This window comes from Rhineura floridana, chromosome 4, assembly GCF_030035675.1.
Source record: "Rhineura floridana isolate rRhiFlo1 chromosome 4, rRhiFlo1.hap2, whole genome shotgun sequence".
Classification (NCBI taxonomy): domain Eukaryota; kingdom Metazoa; phylum Chordata; class Lepidosauria; order Squamata; family Rhineuridae; genus Rhineura; species Rhineura floridana.
The window spans coordinates 176906201-176933760 of NC_084483.1; the positions used below are offsets into that span (position 1 = coordinate 176906201).

The following is a 27560-nucleotide window of genomic DNA, read 5'->3' on the forward strand; positions in this document are numbered from 1 at the left end:
TCACCTTGCATTCTAAAATTTCTGGTTCTTCATCATATGGTTCCTCCGTGAATGAATCTGTCATCCCGGCATCTTTTTTATAGAGTTCTTCAGTGCAATGCTTCCATCTTCCTTTTATTTCATATTGATCAGTCAGTGTGTTCCCCTGTTGATTATTCAACATCCCTACTCAGGACTCTTGTTCTTCCCTTTTTGTTGTCCTCTTCTATTTCTATACAGTAACTATTGTAATAGTTCTCTTTGTCTCTACGTACTAGTCGCTGTATTGTTGCATTTAGGGTTCTGACCGTGTTTTTACCTCCTTTTGGTTTTGCTTTCCTTACATTTGTACTATAAGGTTGCATGTGTTACTTCAAAGTGTCCTATTCTGTATTTGTCATATATTCAAAAAGCGAGTGTTTGTTTTACGTATACAAATATATAGCTGTGACAGCTTACAACTTTTAAAAAAGTTAATATTCACAGTACAGTCTTTGGTAAACAGTCTTGTCAGCCAATATACTCAACTGACAGTTGAGATAGCTTGGCTTTGTGCACCGTCACCTTCTGCGCCTTCGGTACCTGCGTCCACTTGGTTCAACTTACCAATATTTTTCAAATTTTCCAGGGTAGATTTGAAAGTGTCTTTCAGGCTCTTCTCCAACACCCACCCTTCACTCTCACATTCTGGATCTTCTGGATTGGTGATGCTCTCCAGTGAAGTGTGCAACAGCCGCAACCCTATCATCACCGACATCTAGTTGTGAGGATACAGAATTTTATTTTACTTTAGTTTATTTATTTATTTTTGGAATGTCTTAATTGCTTTAAAATGTCAACATGATGTGCAATATGTATCTGTTGTCTTTTCAACACCTACTGAAGACTTCCTTTATTCAACAAGCCTTTTAAGTAGAGACCATATCCAGTCTGCATTGGTACTGAATTGTTTTTAAGATGTTTTTAAAGATTTTTAAAAAATGTTTAAAAGATTTTTTTTGTTCTTCAAATGTTTTTAAATATGTTTTTAGAGTTTTGTCACTTTGCTGCCCTGGGCTCCTTCTGGGAAGTAGAGTGGGATATAAATTTATTTATTTATCATTTATTTATTTATTAGTTGATTTGTATCCCTCCCTCCTAGCAGGAGCCCAGGACAGCAAACAAAAGCACTAAAAACACTTTAAAACATCACAAAAACAGACTTTAAAATACATTAAAACAAAACATCTTTAAAAACATTCCTTCAAAAAAGTCTTCAAAACATCTTTTTTAAAGAAAGGTTAAAAACATTTTTTTAAAAAGGTTTAAAAACATATTAAAAAGCAATTCCAACACAGACACAGACTTGGGGTAAGGTCTCAAATTAAAAGGCTTGTTGAAAGAGGAAGGTCTTCAATAGGCATCAAAAAGATAACAGAGATGGTGCCTGTCTAATATTTAATAAATAAAATAAAAAAGTCAATCAGACAACAACAAACAATAAAACAGTATAAAATGCATATTTAAAACCTGGAAATTAGAAGAATCTCTCTGGGAAGTCTTGCCTAAATAAATAGGTTTTCAAATTAGTGGTTTCTTATCTCCACAGAGGAGAAAGTACTAAAGGATTTGGGGAGGGAGAGGGAAATACATGTGTCACATATACTGCCTGAATCAGGATCACTTACTACACATGGTAGGACAGGAAGTCCTTGTTCTTGGACTGGGGTTATCTCAGGAATGGAATGATCCAAAACATACAGCCATCTGTTTTGTAGTCATTAAACCTTCCCATCCAGCAATGAAGTATGGGTCAAATTGACTTGCTTCATAGTCTGTATCAGTATTTCCAATATGTCTGAGTGGAAAGGCACTTCTTTGTACATCACAATTGAATGCACACTTAATTTTTACACTTTTTATTTATTTACATTTAAAATTATATACTTCTGTTCATAAAATATATCACAGCATCTTACAAATGATAGATACAACAGTTTAAAAAAGGCAACAAAACTATTAAGCAAAATTGCCATAAAACAAGGCCTGCAGCACTCAGCGTCAAGTTTTTAAAGTCAACTAGAATAAACAGGTTTTTACTTGTATGTGGATAACCCACAGAGAGGAGGTGATATATGAACCTCCCTTGGAAGGGAGTTCTGCAGCATTGGGGCTGCAACAGAGAAGGCCCTGATCCTGATGGAGGCCAATCTAGTCTCTCTATAAAATGGCTCATACAGGAGGAGATAGTCCCTAAGATAATCAAGGAAATCCAAGCCTTTAAGGGATTATAGGTAAGTGCCAACACTTTCACCTGGGCCTGGAAATGGACTGGTAGCCAGTGCAATTACTTTAAATAGATGATACAAATGGCATGTGCCAGGAAGAAAATAGAAAGATCACTACATTCTGCACTTGTTTCAGAGTGGGTGTGAGTAAGAAGTGATCACCCTTAGAGGAGCTAAATGCAAATATGTGTTTTAATTATGTGTTTTTAAATTATTGTAACCTGTCCTGGGGCCTTTGGGTGAAAGGCAGGTAATAAATTCTAATAATTCTAGTTCTAGTTCTAATTCTAATCATAAAATAAAATAATAGTAATAAATATATGCTAACATATCGATAGCTATCTATGCTATCTTCTCAAGTTACACACTTTTTTGTTTAGGCTAGCCTTTCCAAGCATGGAATCTTATTATGTATATTTATTTGTTTTAAAACTGTTATCTTTAATTTTTTATTATGTCTACTGAAGCAGTATATAATTCTTGCTAAACAAATAAGATAGTATCTTCCAGCAAAGCAAGGGTCAATATAGCCTTATGAGGACTCTAAAAATAGTAGGATAGGATTATTTTATCGGCTAGGATCCAAACATGGGCATAAATAATTTTACAAGTCCAAGGGGTCTTTGGACATCTATTTCTTGAACATCATCCCCCAGCCCTCCCTTGCTGAATGGCAAACACATTTTGAAAATGAGGTATTCAAAGAAAAAGAAGGTGGTGGTGGGGGGATCAAAACTCTCACGGAATGTTCCCAAGGCATGATCATTATTGCACTAAAGGCAAATAAGTAAGCAGCTTAGAAGCCTGTTTTGACATGATGTGGTATATAAAATGATGATGGTTTGGGCTTGAATTCCTTTCAGACTGAGGGGGAAAAGGCTGCAAGTTGCAACTGTTTTTATCTATCACAGTGGTGGTAAGTGGAAACTAAACTTTTAGCCTAAGATCCAAACAGCTACATTAGGTATGCCTGGGCATGGCTACTGAGATTTTTCTTTGAACAACAGACATGCTGTTATCACAACCTGCTTTTGAAAGCACCCTCCCCTCCTAGTTTCAGAATGTGTTTGCAAGGAGTGGGGAAAAGCCTATGTTTGAGGAACACAAGACACAAAACCCTTTGGGGCTCATAGGCTTAGTTCTGTGGATCCAGGCTTTTGATCAGGGTAGGGAACCTGTGGCCCTCCAGATGTTGTTGGGGCTTGCTGGGGCCGATGGAAGTTGGAGTCCTACAACATCTGGGAGGACCACAGGTTCTCCATCCCTGCTTTAGATACTGAAAAAATGGTAACTTACCAGATGTGGTAATTGTTCAACCATAAAGCAGTAAGGACACATGTATTTATTTGCCTTTGATAACATCTACATCCTGTAGCAACATTTCCCTCTAATAGACTTTTAAAGTTATAAACTTCCTTCCAAGTGGCTGAGGGGATCTCATAAGTGATTCTTCTGATATTTCATGCATGTTGCAGGCTGTTGGGGATTTTGTGTGCATATGTGTGGAGTGGGGGGCAGTTAGTCTAGATGTCATATGTAGAGTCCCTGACAGCCCTTTGATTCTTGGTTGCAAGAGGACTGAGGTTTGGTCAGGAAAGGATTAATGGAACAAGCAGAACTTCCAGAGATTACCTTGAAGGCTCTGGCAAAGAGGTCAACTAACCTGCTTTGTTAAGAACTGGTCTCCCAGTGGATGGGCTATTCTGAAAGGAGAGATGCTACTGAAATTGAAAACAGAGACCTGATTTGCTGTCTATGAGAATCCAAAGCAATGCCTTTGGTGGTACCCTTAGAAACTGAATAGTGGAGGAGAGACTGTTAGGTTGGGCCACCCACCTGACAGAGTTGCTCCTCAGGGGCAGGGAATTAAGGATCTGGCCTTCCAGCCAGATCCAGTTCCCCACCCCATTCTATCTTATGCTTAGCTTGTAAATAAAACCGTATATCACAAAGATACCACAAGCCTCCATTGACCTTGATTCCAATGTCGGCTCCACATTTTGAAGGTCCCTCAGATAGACACCCTCCGTGGACCCCCACCCTGCCCCCTTCACTGAGTCTGCCTCCTCACTGCAGCAGATTCAGATTCTTATCTCTGCTGGAATGTGTGTCCTTGGCAGATGCTCAACTATGCTGACCCTGATTGTAAAATCTCAGAATTCAAATGGTAAAAGAAATGAAAATGTTAATCTTCTACCACTTTAATTAATGAGAACTCTTGCAGATTGTTTGGATATTTGGTCAAGAACAGAACTGGAGAAACTATGGGCCTTCAGATGTTGCAGCACTATATCTCCCATCATCCCTGACTATTGGCCATGCTGGCTAGGACTGGTAGGAGTTGGAATCCAACATTTAGAATCCTATAGGTTCCTCACTCCTGCCCTAGACCAAATATCAAGACAAATCTCAGAGTTCTCATTAAGACATGAAGTAGAAGGTTAACTTTTTTATTGAGGTTTATATATATATATATATATACATATAACCCACTGTTTTAAAATGAATCTATAACCTGATTAAGTATTGATTGGAGTATTGATTGGAATGAAGAAGAAAATGTTATTATGGTGGAGGGGGTGTGCTACTTTTTGACTTGACAAACACAAAACAAAATACAAGTGTGACACCTTTAAAATGGACGCTTGCAGTTTAGAGTGGCTATTTTAAGAACACAGCCAACTCGGAAGCCTGAGAGAATCAGGTCCCTCTCGCACATGATGTCCTGTATGTCCACAACCTGCTTGTGTCTCCTCTAATTATGTCATCTGAAAGTAAAGCTGTCAACTTTGTATTTCAAAAAGAACAAGTGGGACCTGCAACACATGTTACAGTGTATTGGTCAAAGGGAAAGGAGAGGAAAATTACTGTAGGATGCAATTCTCCTAAAATAGGACTGGGTAACAGACATTGCTAGACTTCAGCTCCCATCAGCCCCAGGCAGTATGGCCAATTGCAAAGGATGATAGGAACTGTAGTCCAGCACCATCTGGAGGACTGCAGGTTATCCAGCCCTGTGCTAAAAAGTGAACACCAATTCCTTTAGTGATGTCCTTTCACTTTCTTTCTGGTATGCTTCAAGCAGCCCTTCAGCCATACCTGGATATCAATAAAGAGTAGGTCAACTGTGAACAGCGTATTACATTTAGGGTTATATGCACAGGCTATTTTCTACAATCGCAAGCATTCAACCTCACTCCATGATAGCATCCAGCCCACCTTCAATGCAGAGGGCAGGAACTGCAGTGCTATGTCACAGTGAATGCAATCTGCATGCCTAATGGAAGCAATGTTGGAGCGTTTCTTACATGGCACCATCTCTGCTTTTGGAGCTCTACTGTTTATATTAGTATCATTACCTCTAATAGTGACCTGAGATAGTCAAGCACCTGTTAGTTTGGGCTCACCCAAAAATAATGTAGCAATTTCTACTTTACAGAGAAGCAGATAGGTTTGAAAATTAAAAGAAAAATATATTAAAAACAACAAACCTAAAATGGACCTGTGAGTTTCTGGGACTTGTGGAACGTTACAGGGGCATAGAGATTGTAGGACCCCATTTCTCCCTTTAATACTAAACTTAAGTGGGACCACATCTATCAGTTTGGAAGCAAAAAAGGGGACACCTAAAAATAATGTTGGGATTTTTACCTACTCAGGGGAATCCCCAGAATTATGTTGGTTTGTACATGAAAATGAAAATAAATTGGGAGGGGGAGAGGCAGAACAAGAAGGACCTGTGAGCTTACAGGACTTACGAAATGTTGAGGATTTCAGTTTGAGAAGGGGGAAAAGGAAAAATACGGGGGTGGGGAAAGGGAATTGGTTGGCTTGACTTCTTAACGCTTTATAGTATCCTGGAGATGAGGAACGGATGTGCATCATGACATAAAAAATCTCCCTTTCTCATTTTCCAGAAGAGTTCCTCCCCAGTATATAGCAGTAAAGTGCTCAGGATGTGACTGGCAGCAAGCCCCAAACCCAAGCTCCGTACAAGAGGGGAAAGTTTTGAATGGAGGACGATGTCCTTTCTTCCTCCTAAAAACGTCCCTCCCGTGCAAGCCCTGAACAACATAACAGGGCTCGTGTTGCTAGCAGAATGGTGCTCTGAACAGGAGCGCTCCTATTATGGGGACATACTGCAACATTTTGTTATGGGTCCCCAACACCTATTATCATCACCAATTCTTGCTCTTCTGTGTGGAGGGCACTCCTTTAATTATGGTTCCAAGAAAGACATAGAATCAACCATGCCAGTGTCTTACCTCAAAAAGCCAGACAAAGAGGACGACAATTCCCATAGAGCTCATCATACTGCTGTAGTATTTAAGCAGAGCTTCCCTGCAGCCACGGTTCCATAGATTGAGTTCTTCTGTTTGATAGTCATAGCTGTAGTGAGCTGAGTTATTAGAGACTTGGTACTGGATGCACGGTCGTGGGGAACTTGGATTGCAGCAGCTGAAGGGGACACCATCCACCAAGTATCTGCCATCCACATTGCTTTTAATACGACTGTAAACAGGTGAAACACAGCAAGTTAGAAAGACTGCTTATGTAAGTTAGCATATAATATCCAGTGAGAGAAGTGGATCAAAACCAAAAATCTCCAGTGTGTTTCCAAAAGAATTCCTGTTCCCATTCATGCAGCTCCCTACTCAGCCTCTTAGGGTTAGATACACCAACTCAGGATGTGCCTCATGCATGCACTTTTTTTCCCAGGGACTACACAATGTTGCTGGCATCAGAATGCCAGCACATATTTTCCCCAATTAAATCTGGATTTACCCTTTCTGGAAAAAAATCCATTAAATTTAAGACTGCTGCTTATCTGGATAGGACTAGGCTGTGGGTGTGGGAGGACAAGGTCAGTACTGTGATTATACCAGCAGAAGAGCTAGATTGGCAGCTATGCTCCTACTGGAGCAACCATGCAACTTCAGTCTTGCTGCCACCCTGCCCCAGCCTCATCCAGGTAAGCAGCAGTAATGCTGGTGTGGGGAGAGTAGCCCCACCACACAACCCTCTATTATCTGAAACATATTAATCAGTAGTAGTATTGTGCATCTCCATTTATTTTATTTAATTTATCACATTTGCAACCTGTCTCTCTTTGAGGGGTCAGGTTAGTATACCTGGGATTATAGATTTTCCTTCAGAGAGTAGGTAGGCTGACAAAAAGTGACAGCTCTAAGGTCATCAAGTAAGCTTTATGGCTGAATAAGCTATTTTAGGGATAGCCAAAGTGGTACCCTCCAGATATTGTTGGACTATAACTCCCATCATCCCTGATCATTGGCAATGCTATCTGGGGCTGATGGGAGTTGAAGTTCAACAACAGGGCACCACGTTGGCTACCCCTGACCCCCCACAACTCTATGGTCCAAGTTGAACAGTCTCTAGCTGCTACACTTCACCGGCTTTTGCCTTTGCTCCATTGCAGTGTCCCAATGTCTATGGAATGCCTTACCATCCAGAGACTGGCAGCTGTGTGGCTACAGGCCTCTCAGAAAGCTCTGAAAACATACCTAATCTTCTTGGCCTTTTCTTGAGATGTTCTTTCTGGACCTCTGATGGTTTTAGTTGTACCCCATGACTGGATTTTAATATTTCTGGACTGGTTGTTATTTATTTATTACATCTGTATACCGCCCCATAGCCAAAGCTGGTTTAGAGCTGGTTATTGTGAGTTTTGTTGTATGTTGTTTTACCCTGTAATGTTTCCATGTGAGGGCTGTTGCCCTTAAAGGTGGCCTAGAAATATATTTTTAAATAAAGAAATCCGTGCTACTGTTTATCATTTACTACTTCTCCAGGAGAAAACAATTAGAAATTGAAAGTTTTCATCAGCATTCTTGATGATTACTGGTAAAGATTTGACACAGTTGTGGTATCTCATACCCGGATTCATCTGCTGACATTTTGGCAATATTAGGAATATCATAATAGATGGTATGGAATTTTTATTCTAAAGCAACCAACCACCATATCCTGGGTTTATTTACATGAGTAAATGTCAAATTTGTGGATCAAGTAAGCACAGCCACAGTTGAAAGGATACCTATTTCAGGAGAACCCACTGTTGAAACCAACTCCAGCAGTTGTACCATTTCTTTAACAAAGGTAACACCAGCAACCTATGATCATTATTAAGGTGATGTTTTGTCTAGGTTAAACTCCAGGGTTCTAATAATGACTCTCTTGTTTCTGTAAACTGCCCTGGAAGCTGTTGTAAAAATACCTTATTTTGTCCAAGAAAGAACACAAAAGGGTAGTTGTCAAATGCCACATAATGAGCTTAGTGGCTGAATAGGGCACTGAAGCCAGGTGTCCAGTCAAATCTGCACTGCAGACTTTTCAATTTTATATCAATGTAATTGTCATGCTTCTCTCCAGGTACCCAGAGAGCTGCAGTTTGGTAACAATGTTGAGAATTCTCTGCTTGAGTTCCCTAGCTCAACTTACAAAACAAGTTTGCTGGGGAAAGGGAATGATAGTTATATGAGCCCATAGCGTACAATTTGTATTGTATTCTCTCAGTGTACCATACTGTTCTGCTATTACTACCGCCACAAGTTCATATTTACTTTTTATTCAGTAGCTGCCTATGCATACTTCCATCAACAATGGAGGGAAAGCAAGTATTTGGGAGAGAGATTTAGGCTACAATCCAATACATATCTACTCAGATGTAGGCTCTATATGGTTTAATGGGACTTACTCCCAGGTAACTATGTATTGGATTGCAGCCTTAATGTCTCAAGAAGTTGTCACAGTAAGTGAATCACGGCTGGCCCTATCATGAGGCAGAGTGGGCAGAGTGAGGCAGCTACCTCAAGCAGCAGATCATGAAAGGGCAACAAATTGTTTAATTTAATTTAATTATTTGCTTCCATGAAGAGATGCCTCTAAGATGTTTCTCCATCAAATGGCACCAAAATAACTGGGCCAGACTTGGTACAATGCAACTTGGGAGTGGGGGGGCATTTGCATTCTGCTCCAGGCAGCAAAATGTCTTGGGCCAGCTTCAGGGTCCTTAACATTCATGCATAGGTATGTGCGTTGGGGAATGGGGAGGGAGGGGTTATTGGGCTTTGTACACTCATGATCCTTGAATAGTACTGCGAAATGTCACACCAATGGATTCTCGTTGTGATTGATACAAAGTAAGAACCAGATGCAGATTACAATTTATTTATTGAATTTATTTATTTATTGAATTTATCTGTCGCCCATGTGGCTGGCTGTCCAGCCACTCCGGGCGACGTACAACATAGGCATACAAGACGTATGCAATAAAAATCTAAAAACAATTTGGGAGATGCACTCCAAGCAATCTTAAACCCACCTACTATGGAGTAAATCCCATAGTGAAACTTGCTTCTAATAGAACATGCAAAGCATCTTGGACAGCTCCTTGAAAGTTCAGACTAAAACCCAAAGCAGCTTCATTGCCTTGCTGTCATTGGAGACACAAGCTTCCATTGAAGCATAGAACTGCACTGCCTGCCTATGTCCCTATTTACCAGGGTAATCTCTATTTTCTAGTACCAATTCCTACTTAATCACTTTCCTATATTTTGTCCCTATTTTTGCCTTTTGGGGAATACTTGTTTTAAAATTGTTAGCGTGACTTGCTACAAGCTGCTTGTCTTCAAATTTTGCCCCTTCTCCTTGCTCTCTAACAGGGAGGGAGTGGGAAGGAGATCAATCAACCAATCAATCAATCTTGACTGCTAAGCATGCAAATGAATTTTCTAGTGTGCATGCATTTAACTTTGTCTAACGTGCATACATGTAAATAATCATGCACATACAATAGGGCCACTCGGCTGCCATTTTACATACTACATCTGGTGAGGTTAAATTTTTAACTATTGATAATATATTACAGGATAAATTATATATTTAATTGAAAGAAAAACAACCCCTACCCCCTGCCAACTTTTAAAATCAGCAGGTAGTGTACTGCAGAATAAATTAATAAACCACAAAGCAGGTGGACAGAGCCTCCAGAGATGTTATGTGGGGCTTGCGCAATAATCCTTGGCATGAGAATAGAAGCAGGTCCTTATTTTCATCAGCATGGTCAGTTATGCATTCCCCACCCCCAAAAAAGAAAAGAAAAAGGACACAGATTAACATAAAACCTGCACATGATAATTTATACATACAGATGAAAATTTAGAAATCATTACTATAATTTAAACAGAAATACAATGCATCTCACCATATCGAGAAAGACAGTGACCTGTGTACCAGCTCAGTCTGCTGTCCAGGTGATAGGCAACTTTAAGACCTGTATGTTGTTGTTATCTGCTTCCAAGTCGACTATGACTTATGGTGACCCTATGAATCAGTGACCTCCAAGAGCATCTGTCATGAACCACCCTGTTCAGATCTTGTAAGTTCAGGTCTGTGGCTTCCTTTATGGAATCAATCCATCTCTTGTTTGGCCTTCCTCTTTTTCTACTCCCTCCTGTTTTTCCAAGCATTATTATCTTTTCTAATGAATCATGTCTTCTCATTATGTGTCCAAAGTATGATAACCTCAGCTTCATCATTTTAGCTTCTAGTCAGAGTTCTGGTTTAATTTGTTCTAACACCCAATTATTTGTCTTTTTTGCAGTCCATGGTATGCGCAAAGCGCTTCTCGAACACCACATTTCAAATGAGTTGATTTTTCTCTTATCCGCTTTTTTCACTGTCCAACTTTCACATCCATACATAGAGATTGGAAATACCGTGGTCTGAATGATCTTGACTTTAGTGTTCAGTGATACATCTTTATATCTGAGGACCTTTTCTAGTTCTCTCACAGCTGCCCTCCCCAGTCCTAGCCTTCTTCTGATTTCTTGACTGTTGTCTCCATTTTGGTTAATGATTGTGCCGAGGTATTGATAATCCTTTACAAGTTCAATATCCTCACTGTCAACTTTAAAGTTGAATAAATCTTCTGTTGTCATTACTTTAGTCTTTTTGACGTTCAACTGTAGTCCTGCTTTTGTGCTTTCCTCTTTAACTTTCATCAGCATTTGTTTCAAATCATTACTGGTTTCTGCTAGTAGTATGGTATCGTCTGCATATCTTAAATTATTGATGTTTCTCCCTCCAATTCTCACACCTCCTTCCTCTTGGTCCAATCCTGCTTTCCGTATGATATGTTCTACGTACAGATTAAACAAATAGGGTGATAAAATACACCCCTGTCTCATACCCTTTCCGATGGGGAACCTATCGGTTTCTCCATATTCTGTCCTTACAGTAGCCTCTCTTGTGCAGAGTATAGGTTGCGCATCAGGACAATCAGATGCTGTGGCACCCCCATTTCTTTTACAGCATTCCATAGTTTTTCATGATCTACACAGTCAAAGGTTTTGCTGTAATCCATAAAGCACAGGGTGATTTTCTTCTGAAATTCCTTGGTCCGTTCCATTATCCAACGTATGTTTGCGATATGATCTCTGGTACCTCTTCCCTTTCTAAATCCAGCTTGGACATCTGGCATTTCTCGCTCCATATATGGTAAAAGCCTTTGTTGTAGAATCTTGGGCATTACTTTACTTGCATGGGATATTAAGGCAATAGTTTGATATAATTACTGCATTCCCTGGGATCCCCTTTCTTTGGAATTGGGATGTATATGCAACACTTCCAGTCTGTGGGCCATTGTTTAGTTTTCCATATTTCTTGACAGATTTTAGTCAAAATTTGGACAGATTCAGTCTCAGCAGCTTGTAGCAACTCTATTGGTATGCCATCTGTTCCTGGTGATTTGTTTCTTCCAAGTATTTTAAGAGCAGCTTTCACCTTGCATTCTAAAATTTCTGGTTCTTCATCATATGGTTCCTCCGTGAATGAATCTGTCATCCCGGCATCTCTTTTATAGAATTATTTCATCTCGATCAGTCAGTGTGTTCCCCTGTTGATTATTCAACATCCCTACTCAGGGCTCTTGTTCTACCCTTTTTGTTGTCCTCTTCTATTTCTATACAGTAACTATTGTAATAGTTCTCTTTGTCCCTACGTACTAGTCGTTGTATTGTTGCATTTAGGGTTCTGACTGTGTTTCTATCTCCTTTTGCTTTTGCTTTCCTTCTCTCTTTAACCATTTTAAGAGTTTCTTCAGTCATCCATTGAGGTCTCTCTCTCTTTTTAACTAGAGGTATTGTCTTTTTGCATTCTTCTCTGATAACGTCTCTGACTTCATTCCATAGTTCTTCTGGTTCTCTGTCAACTAAGTTTAAAGCCTCAAACCGGATCCTTATCTGATCTTTATATTCTTCTGGGATGTTATTTAAATTGTATTTTGGCATTACGATTGCTTTGTTCTTCTTTAGCTTTACTCTGATTTTCAATATGACCAGTTCATGATCTGTACTGCAGTCTGCTCCTGGTCTTGTTTTTGCAGAAAGCATGGAACTTCTCCATCTTCTGCTACCAATTATATAATCAATTTGATTCCTATATTGACCATTTGGTGATGTCCTCGTGTACAGTCGTGTTTTCGGTTGTTCAAAAAATGTGTTCGCAACAAACAAATTATTGGCTTCACAGAATTCAATAAGTCTTTCTCCTGCTTCGTTTCTGTCTCCTAGGCCTCATTTCCCCACAATTCCTAATTCTTCTCTGTTCCCTGCTTTTGCATTCCAATCCCTCATGATTATCAGCACATCATGTTTTGGTGTGTGATCTATTTCTTCCTGTACTTCTGCGTAAAATCTCTCCAATTCCTCTTCTTCTGTGTTTGCCGTCGGAGCATAGAATTGGATGATGGTTATGTGGATAGGTTTCCCATTTAATCTCATTGATATCACTCGCTCAGACCTTGTGTTGTAGCTCCTAATTGCTCTTGCTACATCACTTCTCACTATTAAAGCAACCCCATTTCTTCTTAATTTCTCATTTCCTTCATAAAATATTTTGTAGTTGCCTGATTGGAAATGTCCCATTCTCATCCATTTTAGTTCGCTCACACCAAGTATTGTAATGTTGATGCGTTCCATTTCTTGCTTGACAATTTCTAACTTTCCCTGGTTAATGCTTCTCATGTTCCATGTTCCTATTGTGTGCGTCGTACAACTCCGGACTCTCCTTTCGCATCTGTGCGCATCAGCCTCTGGGCTTCCATTCGGCTTTGACCTAGCTGCGTCATTAGTCACAGTGCTACTCGTACTTGTCTTTTGTTCTTCCCCAGTAGCTCAGTGAGTGCCTTCTGACCTGGGGGTCTCATCTTCCAGCACTATCTCATGTTGCATTTTGGATACTGTGTTCATAGGGTTTTCATGGTAAGAGGTATTCAGAAGTGGTTTACCATTGCCTTCCTCTGAGTTTGGATGCATCTTAGTCTTGTGTCTCAGCTTTGACCATTCTGCCTTGGCAGCGGTGTCACTAGCGGGAGTGCGGGGGGGTGCGGACCTCCGACGCATGCCCTCCCAGGTGCATGGATGGGGGTGGTTGGTGGTGTGCGCATGCACGCACGCACACACGCACGCACGCACCATGCGCTCCAGGCTGGCGGTGGGAGGCCTGTCCCGGCTTCACCGCCAGCAAGCGGGCGCCTCCTCTTGGTTTTGCCCGCCCGCCTCTGAAGAGGAGTTGGCACGAGGCAATGGCGGCTCTGGGTGTCACCCCCCTCAGGGTGTCACCCGGGTGCGGTCCGCACCCTCCGCACCCCGGTAGTGACGCCCCTGTGCCTTGGGTGCCCCTGCTAGGAGTCTAGCCTCTTGTTCTAGACTCCTGACGGCATTGCTCTCAGCTCCTTCAACACACTCAACCCCCCTCACCACGTTAAGGTGTGCATCCGAAGAGGAAGAAGACCTATATGCCCCTTCCTTATTATAGTCCTTTATCTTTAAACAAGATTTGGACTAAACAGCCCTTCAAATAGAGGACTCTTTCAAACAAAGGACTGTCCTCTGTAAAGTAGGGCACATTGCCATCCTAGTTTTCATCTGTAAAATTTGGATGGTATTGAAACACAAGCCTCATTTTATCTGAAGATAGCCCTGAATCCATTTACAATCCCTTACGTATTGCTCACATAACAGCCTAATGCAACATCCACTCTTGGAAAGGGGAAAGATTTCTATTTATTTCAGCATGATGAACTGGATCAAGCTTGCACTTTTTGATATGTACGAGTTCCTTAACACAAATAAAACAGGGCAAAACTCCCAACCTTCAAAAGTAGCTGATATATTTTTAAAGAAGCTACTTTCAAAGGTAAAGTTGGAATTTCATATTATTTATTATACAGTTGTCTGACTCTTATTTTAGGGGGTGGCATGGAGGCCTCAGAGAACTCCCATCAAGGTGGCAAGGAGCTTCTGTATCAACTTAGGTTCACCATTGGGGCTGGGTGTTTCCATAACTGGGTCTAATGAGGCCCAGTCACTGGATAGTCAATATTTTTGAATATACCCATGCTTTTTAAGCACAGCATAATCTTGTTTTTTGCTCTCATGCCCTGCCCTTCTCCTATGGATAGATTAAGATCAAGCTCACAAATCTTCAGATAATGCTAGCAGGGTGAACATCTCATTAGGTTCTCTCAAGTAGTTATTTATATCAAAGGGCATTTCTTCAACTTAAACTGTCCCCACACTTTTCAAGACATAAAACTTTTAGTATAGCATGTGTCAGAGCTCAAAACAATTATGACAAGCACACTTTCATTATTATAACTGGCTACTTCAAGATCAAAAAATTCTAGCCAAAATCATCACAATTAAAGAAACAAATTTAAGAACCGTTAAGACAAATGGCCGAAAATCAAGCAAAACAATCTTGGTATGCAATCGTGAATAGAATACTTTACATTTATATATATGTTCTCATTAAGATAATACAACCACGAGAGTGGCTGTATACTACAGTCAGCAGGGATCTTTCGCCTTCTGCAATGTTAAATTCAAAATACCCCCATGCCATTTTGATGCTTCCCATAAGCTCATTTCAAAACAAAACCTTACAAAACTTATAGTCCTGAACTCAGAAACGCTTGCTTAACAACCGTCTCAATTTTCATGGCAATACACAAGACAGCCAGAGAGAATTGAGAGTTCAAAGTGTAAAGCGAGCGAGCGAGAGAAAAACATACTCATTTTGGATTTTTTTCTGTCGAGTTCTCATAATTTGTTGAAATTAATGAAAAATCAGCCATGTTCACAGACTACCTGTAATCCTATGACTGACCTTGCCCCATATTCTGACCTTCATCTTCTGCAGTTTAAAGGTTTAAAAAATGCCTGGCTGATTTTTAATTAATTTAATTTTTTTTACATTGAACTCAATGATAAGGCTGGGCATGCTCAGTAAGAACCAACTGCCAGTGTTCTAAAAGCCAGACTCACAGCTGCTGGGCTTGCCTAATCAGGGGGTCACACCCACGCCAGACCTTTATTTCACTTTAGACAGTCATGGCTTCCCCCAAAGAATCCTGGGAAGTATAGTTTGTGAAGGGTGCTGAGAGGAGACTCCTATTCCCCTGACAGAGCTCCAGTGGCCAGAGTGGTTTAACACTCAGCCACTCTGACTGAAGCTCTGTGAGGGGAACAGGGCATCTCCTTGCAATTCTCAGCACCCTTCACTAACTACACTTCCCAGGATTCTTTGGGAGAAGCCATGACTGCCTAAAGTGAAATAAAGATTTGGTGTGGATGTGGCCAGGGACAGCTCTGGTTTAAATTTGGGTGGGAGGCTACATATGCCTGCTGTAGAATAAAAAGGTAGGGGAAACCCTGAAAAAGAATGATAATGTTCACAATGTTTTCCTTTAGGGGCTTCCCCTCTGTCCAGTGCCCACCCATCCAATCTTCTTCCTGCCCCTTCCTGTCCTCTTCCTACCCTCCCTGCCCCTCCCTCAGGTCAGTTTCACCTATCCTAAGCATGATTACACAGGAGTAAATCCCACTGAATTCAAAAAGCATGCAAATGATCAAACCTACCCTCCCTTCCTCCCCCCTTCTATCCCCTCCCTCTTGCCCCTTCTCTCATCCCTCCCTCCCCTTTCCCCATCCCCTTCCAATCTCCTCCTTCCCTATCTAATGTTTAGGAATGATGCTTGTTTAATGAAAAGGTATTAACAACTGTAGCAGCTGTGGTTTATGTAGTGAAGCACAACATACAAGGAGTTTCTTTTGTACAAGCTCCACTGAAAGGAATGCAGCCTGTGTGCCTGGTAGGCTATACCCAATGATTAGGTAGTTTTTTAAAAAGAAGAAATAGATTAATATCCTATTATTAAATGAAAACTGAAGTTTGTAGTGAAGTGGTTAGAGTGTTGGGAGACCAGGGTTCATATGCCCATTGTCCATGAAGCTCACTGGGTGACCTTGGGACAGTCACTGCCTCTCGGCCTAACCTACCTCACAGGGTTGTTGTGAGGATAAAATGGAGAGGGGGAGAAACATGTACACCACCTTGACTTCCTTAGAGGAAACACAGTATATAAAATGCAATAATAAATATAAATAAATGAAAGTTAATAGGGTCCCCATAAGTCGGGATTGACTTGAAGGTAGTCCATTTCCATTTAACAGAAGAAAAGGCCTGTTAACTCACATCATACTCTCTTGCTACTGGTAAAAAATGTTTTCTTCAGTGGGGCATTTATGGAAATAACCATATTGAACAATGGCTTCTTGTCATCATTTTTTAAAAAAAGACAGACTTCTTACTTTTAATGCCACAATTCCCTTTGTGCATTTCAAGGTAATGAGCTACATTCCTGTTCCATAGGTAGGAAAGCTGGGAGAGCATTAAGAAATCCTGAAATTTTCAGGGATTGACTGATTACCTTAGACAACTCTCCTCATCTCTCCAATTTTCTCACTACACAATAGGAACCATGCTAGTCACTTGCTAACCTCAGGAGGGGTGTCCTTTTTCTCCTAATTTATTGCAATGTATAAATAACAATGGAAAGAAGTCAGATAAATAGCTATTGCTACATACATATACATTTAAATTTTTATCCCTGCCTGAAAGGGGTGTGTGTGAAGGGAACAGCACAATTATCCTGTTTTACTTAAGGGCCAGACTCTAAGTTACGCAAGCTTTGTTTTAATAAAGGGAGGTGGGGAAGAGAAGCAGACATGTGGTGCTCTGATCCATATTAAGAATGCAGTGAGTGAGAGGAGGAATTTAATCGTAGGAAATCCCACCAGGCTATTTGCCTCCAAAGGTGTTGTTTACTGCAAAGATATTCTGGAGGTGTGAGACTTACCTTGTGGCATTCAAAAGCATTAAACGTATGTGCCACTATGTTTTACAGAATTGACTGGATGAAGTTTGTTCATCTTCCCTTTAATTTTATTCTCTGTGATTTATTAGGGGAAAACCACATGCAAGCCTCTTCACAGAACGTAAAACTGATTATGTGATGTTTCAAAACTATCACTAGCAAAACATACTACACAAAGCAAGACCAATGAAGCATCCCAATATCCAGCCATGCTGTAATGTAGAGGCATAGCAGGGACAACAAAGGCAATGCTTTAAAGCTTGTAAAACCAACAAAATGATAAAGACAATCTGCTTGCCTGATTTTATGAAATCAGCTGGGACAGAAGCTGCAACTTTCTGTGCATGTAAATTTTGCAGAACGCTATAATTCCTCCTGTCCTATTAACCAACAATAACTACAAAGTGACTTAACAGAGGTCAAGATAAATATCAGGGCACAGTGCAGGAGGAAATTCTCCTGCATAGCTTACTCTGTCTCCTGTCTAAGTTCAAAGCAGGCATGATTACTGCATTACAGTACATAAGAACATAAGAAGAGCCTGCTGGATCAGGCCAGTGGCCCATCTAGTCCACATTCCGGTTCTCACAGTGGCCAACCAGGTGCCTGGGGGAAGCCTGCAAGCAGGACCCGAGTGCAAGAACACTCTCCCCTCCTGAGGCTTCCGGCAACTGGTTTTCAGAAGCATACTGCCTCTGACTAGGGTGGCACAGCACAGCCATCATGGCTAGTAGCCATTGATAGCCCTGTCCTCCATGAATTTGTCTAATCTTCTTTTAAAGCCATCCAAGCTGGTGGCCATTACTGCGTCTTGTGGGAGCAAATTCCATAGTTTAACTATGCGCTGAGTAAAAAAGTACTTCCTTTTGTCTGTCCTAAATCTTCCAACATTCAGCTTCTTTGAATGTCCACGAGTTCTAGTATTATGAGAGAGGGAGAAGAACTTTTCTCTATCCACTTTCTCAATGCCATGCATAATTTTATACACTTCTATCATGTCTCCTCTGACCCGCCTTTTCTCTAAACTAAAAAGCCCCAAATGCTGCAACCTTTCCTCGTAAGGGAGTCGCTCCATCCCCCTGATCATTCTGGTTGCCCTCCTCTGAACCTTTTCCAACTCTATAATATCCTTTTTGAGATGAGGCGATCAGAACTGTACACAGTATTCCAAATGCGGCCGCACCATAGATGTATACAACAGCATTATGATATCGGCTGTTTTGTTTTCAATACCTTTACTAATTATCCCTAGCATGGAATTTGCCTTTTTCACAGCTGTCGCACACTGGGTCGACATTTTCATCGTGCTGTGCGCTACAACCCCGAGGTCTCTCTCCTGGTCAGTCACTGCCAGTTCAGACCCCATGAGTGTATATGTGAAGATTTTTTGCTCCAATATGCATACTTTTACACTTGTTTATATTGAATTGCATTTGCCATTTTTCCGCCCATTCACTCAGTTTGGAGAGGTCTTTTTGGAGCTCTTCGCAATCCCTTTTTGTTTTAACAATGCTGAACAATTTAGTATAGTCAGCAAACTTGGCCACTTCACTGCTCACTCCTAACTCTAGGTCATTAATGAACAAGTTGAAAAGTACAGGTCCCAATACCGATCCTTGAGTAGGGTTGCCATATTGGCTGGTTAGCCGGGTTTTACCCGGATTCTTTGCATGCCATCCAGTGCCCAGCTAGCCCCTTAGGTGGCCCGGATTCTCAGCTTTAATTAAAAAAAAAAATTAAGTTTCTAGGTGGTCCGGTTCTTGAGATATACATAAAAACATCAGCCGCCCCCCTGACTGTTAAATCTTTCTTTAAACAGTACTGCATACAGTACTATAGCACTTCGTAGCTTTAACCCTGCCCGTTCAGGATTGCAGCCAATCAGTGAAGCCAGGATTGTTTTTCAGTTTAATTGACCTGAGGCAGTGTCTAGAAAACAAAATGGTGGTCCCCCCCCCCCGTTTATCTGAAAATCTCATAAATTGGGTAAGTATATACATTTCAGTTTCTTTTCCTCTTGTGTGCAGGAGTCAGATCTTGGGCAGTGTTTTCAAAACCTTCCCAATACTTGCTTTTTGTAAAAGCAATGCTAATCCCATATGCCCAGAGTAAATCCCATTGAATTCAATAGGACTTACTTTTGAGTAGACATGGTTATGAATGTGCTGAAAATCAGTGGGACTTTGGAGTGAATGTAAAAAAGAATTGTGTTTGTGTTCTAACTCTTTCTGTCCCCCCCCCCAGTCCTATTTTAAAGCAAGTAGGCAGGGCTTACTTCGGTATTACAGTTTTTATTCTGTAGAAAAGTAATACTGATTTTTTTAAAACTAATACTGATTTTTCTGCAATGACCAACTGGTTTGACAATCAACTATTATATGGGCTGTATGTATTTATACATCTGCAGTGTGTGCTTGTGCATGAATGGAGTCTTTCCAACAACCCTGTGAGGTAGGGTTGGAAACCAAGGCAGCTCACAACAAGAAATAAAGCCATTTAAAATCCAATAACCATAAAAATAAGTATAAACAGTTGCAAAACAGCGTAAAGTGGCATGACTCGGAATTTTGGGTTGTGTGAATGAAGTTGCTTATCACTTGAGGTTGCATTTCTGTCCCTGTTTGAGTAAGCCCCACAGAATACACTGGGACTTGCTTCTGAATAAATAAACCTAGGATTGCACTATAAATATCTTTACAGTTTGTGTAAATAATAAATATATTTGATAGTCATGCTTATATAAATATTTCTTCATTTATCATATTTTTGGTTTTTGGTTAGGAATCCTGACTGGTTGTGAGATGTTTCGTTTTCTGCCTTACTCATAGGAATCTTGTTGTGGTTGGTATGGTATTGCATTTAAGCAATCATGGTACGAAATGGCCTGAATCAGTATAAGGCAGATTCCTTGGTTCCTAAAAGTGGGAAGAGACTCAAGGGCCACAGTGACTCCAACATTTATTTATGTATTTTTATTTACAACATTTATATACCGCTTTATTGTAAAAAATCTCAAAGTGGTTTACAGAAAGAATTAAAACAATAAAATTATTGGCAAAAGCGTTAAAGATAGATACTTAAAAACATTCAAAATAATAAAACGAACGATGAGTTAAAAACAGATTTAAAAACACAATAGCTTCCACATGCCTGGAGAGGCTTGCCTCAAGAAAACTGATTTTAGCAGGTGCTGAAAAGAGGCGTCTGCCTAATGTCAATAGGCAAGGAGTTCCAAAGTGTAGGTGCTCCAACTTAACAGGACTGATTTCTTACAAGAGCAGAACAAGTACTATGTGGCATCCATAACATGGAAAGCACAGCTTGAACTTGGCCTGGTAGCAAATCAGCAACCAATGCAGATTTCAGAGCAGAGGTATTGTGTGCTGATAGGATCTCACTCATGTCAGCAATTGTGCTGCAGCATTCTGCATTAACTGCAGTCCCCAGGTCAGGTTGTGCTGCATGGGGATTTCTGTGACGTTGGCTGACTGGCTGCTAGGATTTTTTTAGTTTGGGTTTTTGGTTATGAATCCTGACTGGTTGTGGGATGCTGAGTTTTCTGCCTTACTCATAGGAATCTTGTTGTGGTTGGTACGGTATTACATTTAGGAAAGTGATACTGCCTTTTGTGTTTTTTTTTCCTATTTGCATTTCACTTATCTTTAACCTCACTCCGTTACAGCCATAGAAGCAACAGCAGCATATGCAAGATAATTAACTCCCATTAGTGATAAGAGCAAGAATTTATAATTATTATTTCAATTAGAACAAGAGGCTTAGCAATACTTTGAAGAGGACCAGATATTTATTTTCTTTCTGAGCCCAGGACTGGGTCTTTCATGATGCCCGGTGGGGGGGGGGGAAGCAGGAGAGTAGTCGATAAGACAGACATCCTGGCATTGGTAATCTAATTAGCAAGGTATGTGTGGCGTTGTTGCACACTTCCAGGCCCAGTTTCATTTTGAGTATGGAGGTGGAACCTGTGTAGATGTGGTTGATCAAAGGGAGAATAAATTTTGAGTTAAGCAAGACTCTGCTTTTATAAAACCTAAGAAACATACAGATACTTTGAATGTCTGAGTTCCTGCACCTGTGGAATACTGGAGGAACTTGTAAAACTTGCTGCAACAGTATTTAGAACTGAGCATGTGGTGTGAAAGACTCCTTTTCCTAACATTTTGGCTTCTTGTTTTTCTCCACCCACCACATCTCTGAAATATATCATATATGTAATGGTTAACCATTCTAAAAAATGTAAATAAGTTTATTTCGGTCAATGACCTGCAAAGGTTAACCATACTGCTGCCCTCTTATTTTATGTTTGTTACTATTTTGTGTTTTTATTATGTTTTTATATTGATTGTGTATTTTTATTGTTTTTATTATATTTGTAAGCTGTGCTGAGCTCTGTTTTTAACAGCAAAAGGGCAGGATATAAATCTTCTTAATCAATCAATCAATATTCCATAGTGTTGGAAACTAGAGTCTAGGCATTTAAGGCTGAAAATGTTGCTTTTTAAAAAAAGATTTCTCACATCTTTCCCCAGTTTTTGGTGGTAATTCCTAGGCACAAAAACAAAACAACTGGACAATCCAAATGTTAATATGCAAATAATTTGTATAATATGCACATTAGCCTGCCCGGATTTGTGGAACTGGAATATGGCAACCCTACCTGAGTCAGGGCCTGTCTAGTCTTTACCATTGCCCTTAATGAAAATGGTGGCTGCGGTTTCCCTAAGGGGAATGAAGCCTCCGCTCCCATCTTTATTGATGGCACACGTGCGTGCTATTCGTGCACATCTCTGCCATCAACTAAGATGGCGGCAGCGGCTTCAGTACCTTAGGGAAGCTGTGGCCGCCATCTTCGTTAAGGGCAATGCTAAAAAGCTGGCTGACAGGTAAGTGGGAGGTCGCGGATTGTGGAAAGGGAGCAGAGGGCCCCTCAGGGGCTCCTGTAGTTCTGGGGCCTTCGGGCCAGTGCCCAACCTGGCCGCCCTTTAGAACCAGCCCTGTCTATCTATATGCTTGTTGACACTCTCAAAGAATTCTAATAGGTTACTGAGACAGGACTTTCCCTTGCAGAAGCCATGCTGGCTCTGCTTCAGCAAGACTTGTTCTGCTATGTGCTTAGTTAATCTAGCTTTAATAATACTTTCTAACAGTTTTCCAGGGACAGAAGTTAAGCTAACTGGCCTGTAATTTCTGGGATCCCCCCTGGATCCCTTTTTGAAGATTGGCATTACATTTGCCACTTTCCAGTCCTCAGTCATGGAGGAGGACCTGAGGGACAAGTTACATATTTTAGTTAGCAGATCAGCAATTTCACATTTGAGTTCTTTGAGAACTCTCGGGTGGATGCCATCTGGGCCCGGTGATTTGTCAGTTTTTATATTGTCTATTAAGCCTAGAACTTCCTCTCTCGTTACCACTATTTGTCTCAGTTCCTCAGAATCCCTTCCTGCAAATGTTAGTTCAAGTTCAGGGATCTGCCCTATATCTTCCACTGTGAAGACAGATGCAAAGAATTCATTTAGCTTCTCTGCAATCTCCTTATCGTTCTTTAGTGCACCTTTGATTCCCTTATCATCCAAGGGTCCAATCGCCTCCCTACATGGTCTCCTGCTTTGAATGTATTTATAGAATTTTTTGTTGTTGGTTTTTATGTTCATAGCAATGTGCTCCTCAAATTCTTTTTTAGCATCCCTTATTGTCTTCTTGCATTTATTTTGCCAGAGTTTGTGTTTCTTTTTATTTTCTTCATTCAGACAATACTTCCATTTTCTGAAGGAAGACTTTTTGCCTCTGAGAGCTTCCTTGACTTTGCTCGCTAACCATGCTGGCATCTTCTTGGCCCTGGTGGTACCTTTTCTGATCTGTGGTATGCACTCCAGTTGAGCTTCTAATATAGTGTTTTTAAAGAACTTCCAAGCATTTTCGAGTGATGTGGCCCTCTGGACTTTGTTTTTCAGCTTTCTTTTTACCAATCCCCTCATTTTTGTGAAGTTTCCTCTTTTGAAGTCAAATGTGACCGTGTTGGATTTTCTTGGCAATTGGCCATTTACATGTATGTTTAATTTAATAGCACTATGGTCACTGCTCCCAATCGGTTCAACAACACTTACATCTCGCACCGGGTCCCGGTCCCCACTGAGGATTAAGTCCAAGGTTGCCGTCCCTCTGGTCGGTTCCATGACCAACTGGTCCAGGGCATAGTCATTTAGAATATCTAGAAATTTTGCTTCTTTGTTGTGACTGGAACACATATGCGGCCAGTCTATGTCCGGGTAGTTGAAGTCACCCATTACTACCACATTTCCTAGTTTGGATGCTTCCTCAATTTCATATCTCATCTCCAGGTCTCCCTGAGCATTTTGATCAGGGGGACGATAGATCGTTCCCAGTATTAAATTCCTCCTGGGGCATGGTATTACCACCCACAACGATTCTGTGGAGGAGTCCGCCTCTTTTGGGGTTTCGAGCTTGCTGGATTCAATGCCTTTCTTTCACGTATAGAGCGACACCACCACCAATACGTCCTTCCCTTTCCTTCCGATATAGTTTATATCCAGGGATAACCATATCCCACTGGTTTTCTCCATTTCACCAGGTCTCCGTTATGCTCACTATATCAATGCTCTCCTCTAAGACCAAGCACTCCAGTTCTCCCATCTTGGTTCGCAGGCTCCTAGCATTAGCGTACAGGCACTTGTAAGCAGTGTCTCTCTTCAAGTGTCTTTGGCACTTGTGGTTAGGCCTGTGGTAATTTTGCCCTTTTGAATTGATATGCTGTGCCCCTGCTCTCACAATACCTACTTCTAGGCCTACCCCTTTTAAAATTTCATCATTTCTTTGGTCTTTATCCCAGGGGGGAGGTTTATTCCGAACAGGACCTTCCTCAGCTCCTGTCGGGTTTCCCCCCTCAGTCAGTTTAAAAGCTGCTCTGCCACCTTTTTAATTTTAAGTGCCAGCAGTCTGGTTCCATTCTGGTTCACGTGGAGCCCGTCCCTTTTGTACAGGCCCGGCTTGTCCCAAAATGTTCCCCAGTGCCTAACAAATCCAAACCCCTCCTCCTGACACCATCATCTCATCCACGCATTGAGACTATAAAGATGTGCCTGTCTGGCTGGTCCTGCACGTGGAACTGGTAGAATTTCAGAGAAAGCCACCTTGGAGGTCCTGGCTTTCAGCATTCTACCTAGCAACCTACATTTTGCATCCAGGACCTCACGGCTGCATTTCTCCATGTCATTGGTGCCAACGTGCACCACGACCACTGACTCCTCCCCAGCACTGTCTACCAAACTAAACGACGGGCGATATCCACAACCTTCGCACCAGGCAGGCAATCACTTTGCAGTCTACACGCCCATCACACACCCCACTGTCTATATTCCTAATGATCGAATCGCCCACTACAAGGATCCCTCCACCCCCCAGAGATATATCGTCTGCATGAGAGGATTGTGATGTTCCTGCTTATATTGTAAATATGGTAAGTGCTGGTTATATAGAAGACATATGGTAAGTGGAGTGAAAGAGGAGGGGGAATACATGAGCAGTAGAATGCTGGATGATTGGCTGAGTGTTTGAATGGCTGGGAGTATAAATGGAAGAATGACAGTTGAATCTGGGTGGTGAATTGTGAGGTGGTGGATTGTAAGGTGAATTGAGGAGGTGGATGGTGTTTGGTGTTGAGAGTGAGTCGGAGTTCTGAGGCAATTAGTAAGAAGTCAAGTACATAACAGAATATAGATGAAACCATAAGCTTGTCAACAAAGTAATTAAGTAACCTTGTTATTTCTAATTCTTAATAAATATATTTCTTGGTTAAACATAAGCCTGATTCCTTCAGCTGGGAAACACATACCAGGGGGAATAGCAAAGTAACCAAGGCTGAACAGTTTGTATCGAATGGTGGGAGCGGCGGATCGGAGGAAAGTGTATCCAGTCCCACAGAGAAACCCAGGGCTGTATGCTTCAGTGCAAGAGGCTGCAGCGGGGGGTTGGAAATTACCTATACCCATAGACACAAGGTATCGAGATAGCCTGGCAGGGACTAAGACACAGTCTAAAGGTTATAAAAGATACAGAGTGTGGGGTAGTAAGGCCTAGCAGGGGGATTTGTTGAAATCTGTGCTAGAGCTGTAAAGGGTAAGAAGAAAACCTGATGTTCCTGTCTGCTGGTAGCCACAAGTGAGAGCTTCACTGGTGGTGCTAGGGAAGGACGTCACAAGGATAGCTGCTCATCCCCCAAGGAATGGGTCCCTTCTAAGGGATCATTTCCCTCTTCCTCAGCTGGATGCTCTCCTTCCCCGAGACCATCGTTCTCCATGATAGCAGGAGAGCTATCATCCTTGGAGTGGGACACAGTACCAGGGCTGAAATATACAAATGGATGAACGAAAGGCGAATGACTGACTAAAGTTAAAACTAATACTTTCTAAATTCTTCTTAGTTACTACACCTATATTACTATGGTATGAGTCAGTACTAAATACTGTTGGATAAAGCTGGAAGATTTAATCAGCTAATAAAACAATAGCTTTGGATTCCTGCATTGAGTAGAGGGTTGGACACGATGGCCTTATAGGCCCCTTCCAACTCTACTATTCTATGATTCTATTATTTTGTGTATTTGGTATGAATGGTATGAGTGATGAGCTTGGGTATAAGTGATAAATCATCTTAATTATGAACCCTGGTTTGTTTGTTTTTTAGTTTAGCTCCTAGCTTGCCATTAATAATAAATCAGATTTTTAAAAACCTGAATAACCTAAAGGACATTTGGGGGAAAAACACGTTTGAAGAATGCGTTTTATATAGGACTGCAGGAAGCTGCCTTATACTGAGTCAGACCATTGATCCATCTAGCTCAGTATTGTCTACGGCTACACTGACTGACAGCAGCTCTCCAGGGTTTCAGGCAGGAGTCTCTCCCAGCTCTACCTGGAGATATTAAGGATTGAACCCGGAACCTTCAGCATGCAAAGCAGATGCTCTACCACTGAGGTAAAGTCCTTCTCCAAAGGAGAGGCACTAAATGGATTCAGAGTCAGATTATTGCGGTCATTGACCAGATAACAAAATGGATTTAGATAATGAGTGTAGTTTCTGACTGTAGAAGTTTGAATGCAAACACAGTTACAGTACAAGTTACATGCCATTTAACTACTTACTCTTTCACTTCCTTACAGCCGAAGTCCAAGTATTTGTTGCTGATCCATTGAATCTCAAACCAGTCTCTAAAACCATTATTTCCACAGCATTTGAACTCAATCTGGAGCATGTCAATTATCTTCTTCATGAAGCACCTTCCTGGAGTATCTGTATCTCGATAGAACTTCATACAATTTTTTAGCCCATCTGCTAGTGTACTCTCCAGAGAACCCCTCATCAGAAAGCAAATTAGGGCCACAAAAAAAATGAAGACATTAAAAAATATACATGACACTAGGTAAAATTTCAGCATAGGCTTCCACTTTGCAAATTTAGCAGGATCCAGGGAATCATAACAGATCTTGCCTGCAAGAGCATTGGATACACAGGCAAGGAGACCCACCAATATCAAGGAATTCGGCACGAAGTGGCTTTCAGAATTGTCCATCACTTCACTTCGCTTCCTGAGCTCAATTTTCAGGAACAATCCCATAGAGAAAACAATTATCCCTGCAAATGCCGAAAACCAGTTCATGAGCCATAGTCCTTGTGCTAGTTTTACTCTTTTCTTCTGGCTGAACTTGACTTTCATCACAGCCATCTTTGCAATGTTTGCACCAAGACTTCACAGAGTTAACCTTGTTTTGGAAAGGGAACAACTTCAGGAGGATCTACCACCATTCAGGCCTTGAAGATTCCAAATGGAACAGCTCTTGCTGAGCCATTGTTTGATCCTTCCATCTTGCAGAGTCTGAAGTAGGAGATACATGAGCAAGTTTTTCAAGAGGCAAAATTAATACATTTCACAACAAATAAACAAAAAAGGATTATTGCCAAACAACACATGCAATTATTTCAGGTGTTCCCTCCCACGCCAAGAAGAAACAGCTTAAAGGTTTCAACTAAGCTGG

At 41.1% G+C, this 27560-nt stretch overlaps 1 protein-coding gene across 1 annotated transcript; it reads right to left on the reverse strand.

The window, feature by feature from the left end:
- Window positions 1-502: 502 nt before the first annotated feature.
- Window positions 503-27383, reverse strand: PRPH2 (peripherin 2). Its single transcript, XM_061626448.1, has 3 exons — window positions 26670-27383; window positions 6512-6758; window positions 503-736 (listed from the first exon to the last, which is right to left on the reverse strand). Exons 1-3 carry the CDS (start codon window positions 27248-27250, stop codon window positions 503-505), a joined length of 1062 nt encoding a protein of 353 aa, XP_061482432.1. The 5' UTR covers window positions 27251-27383.
- Window positions 27384-27560: the final 177 nt, after the last annotated feature.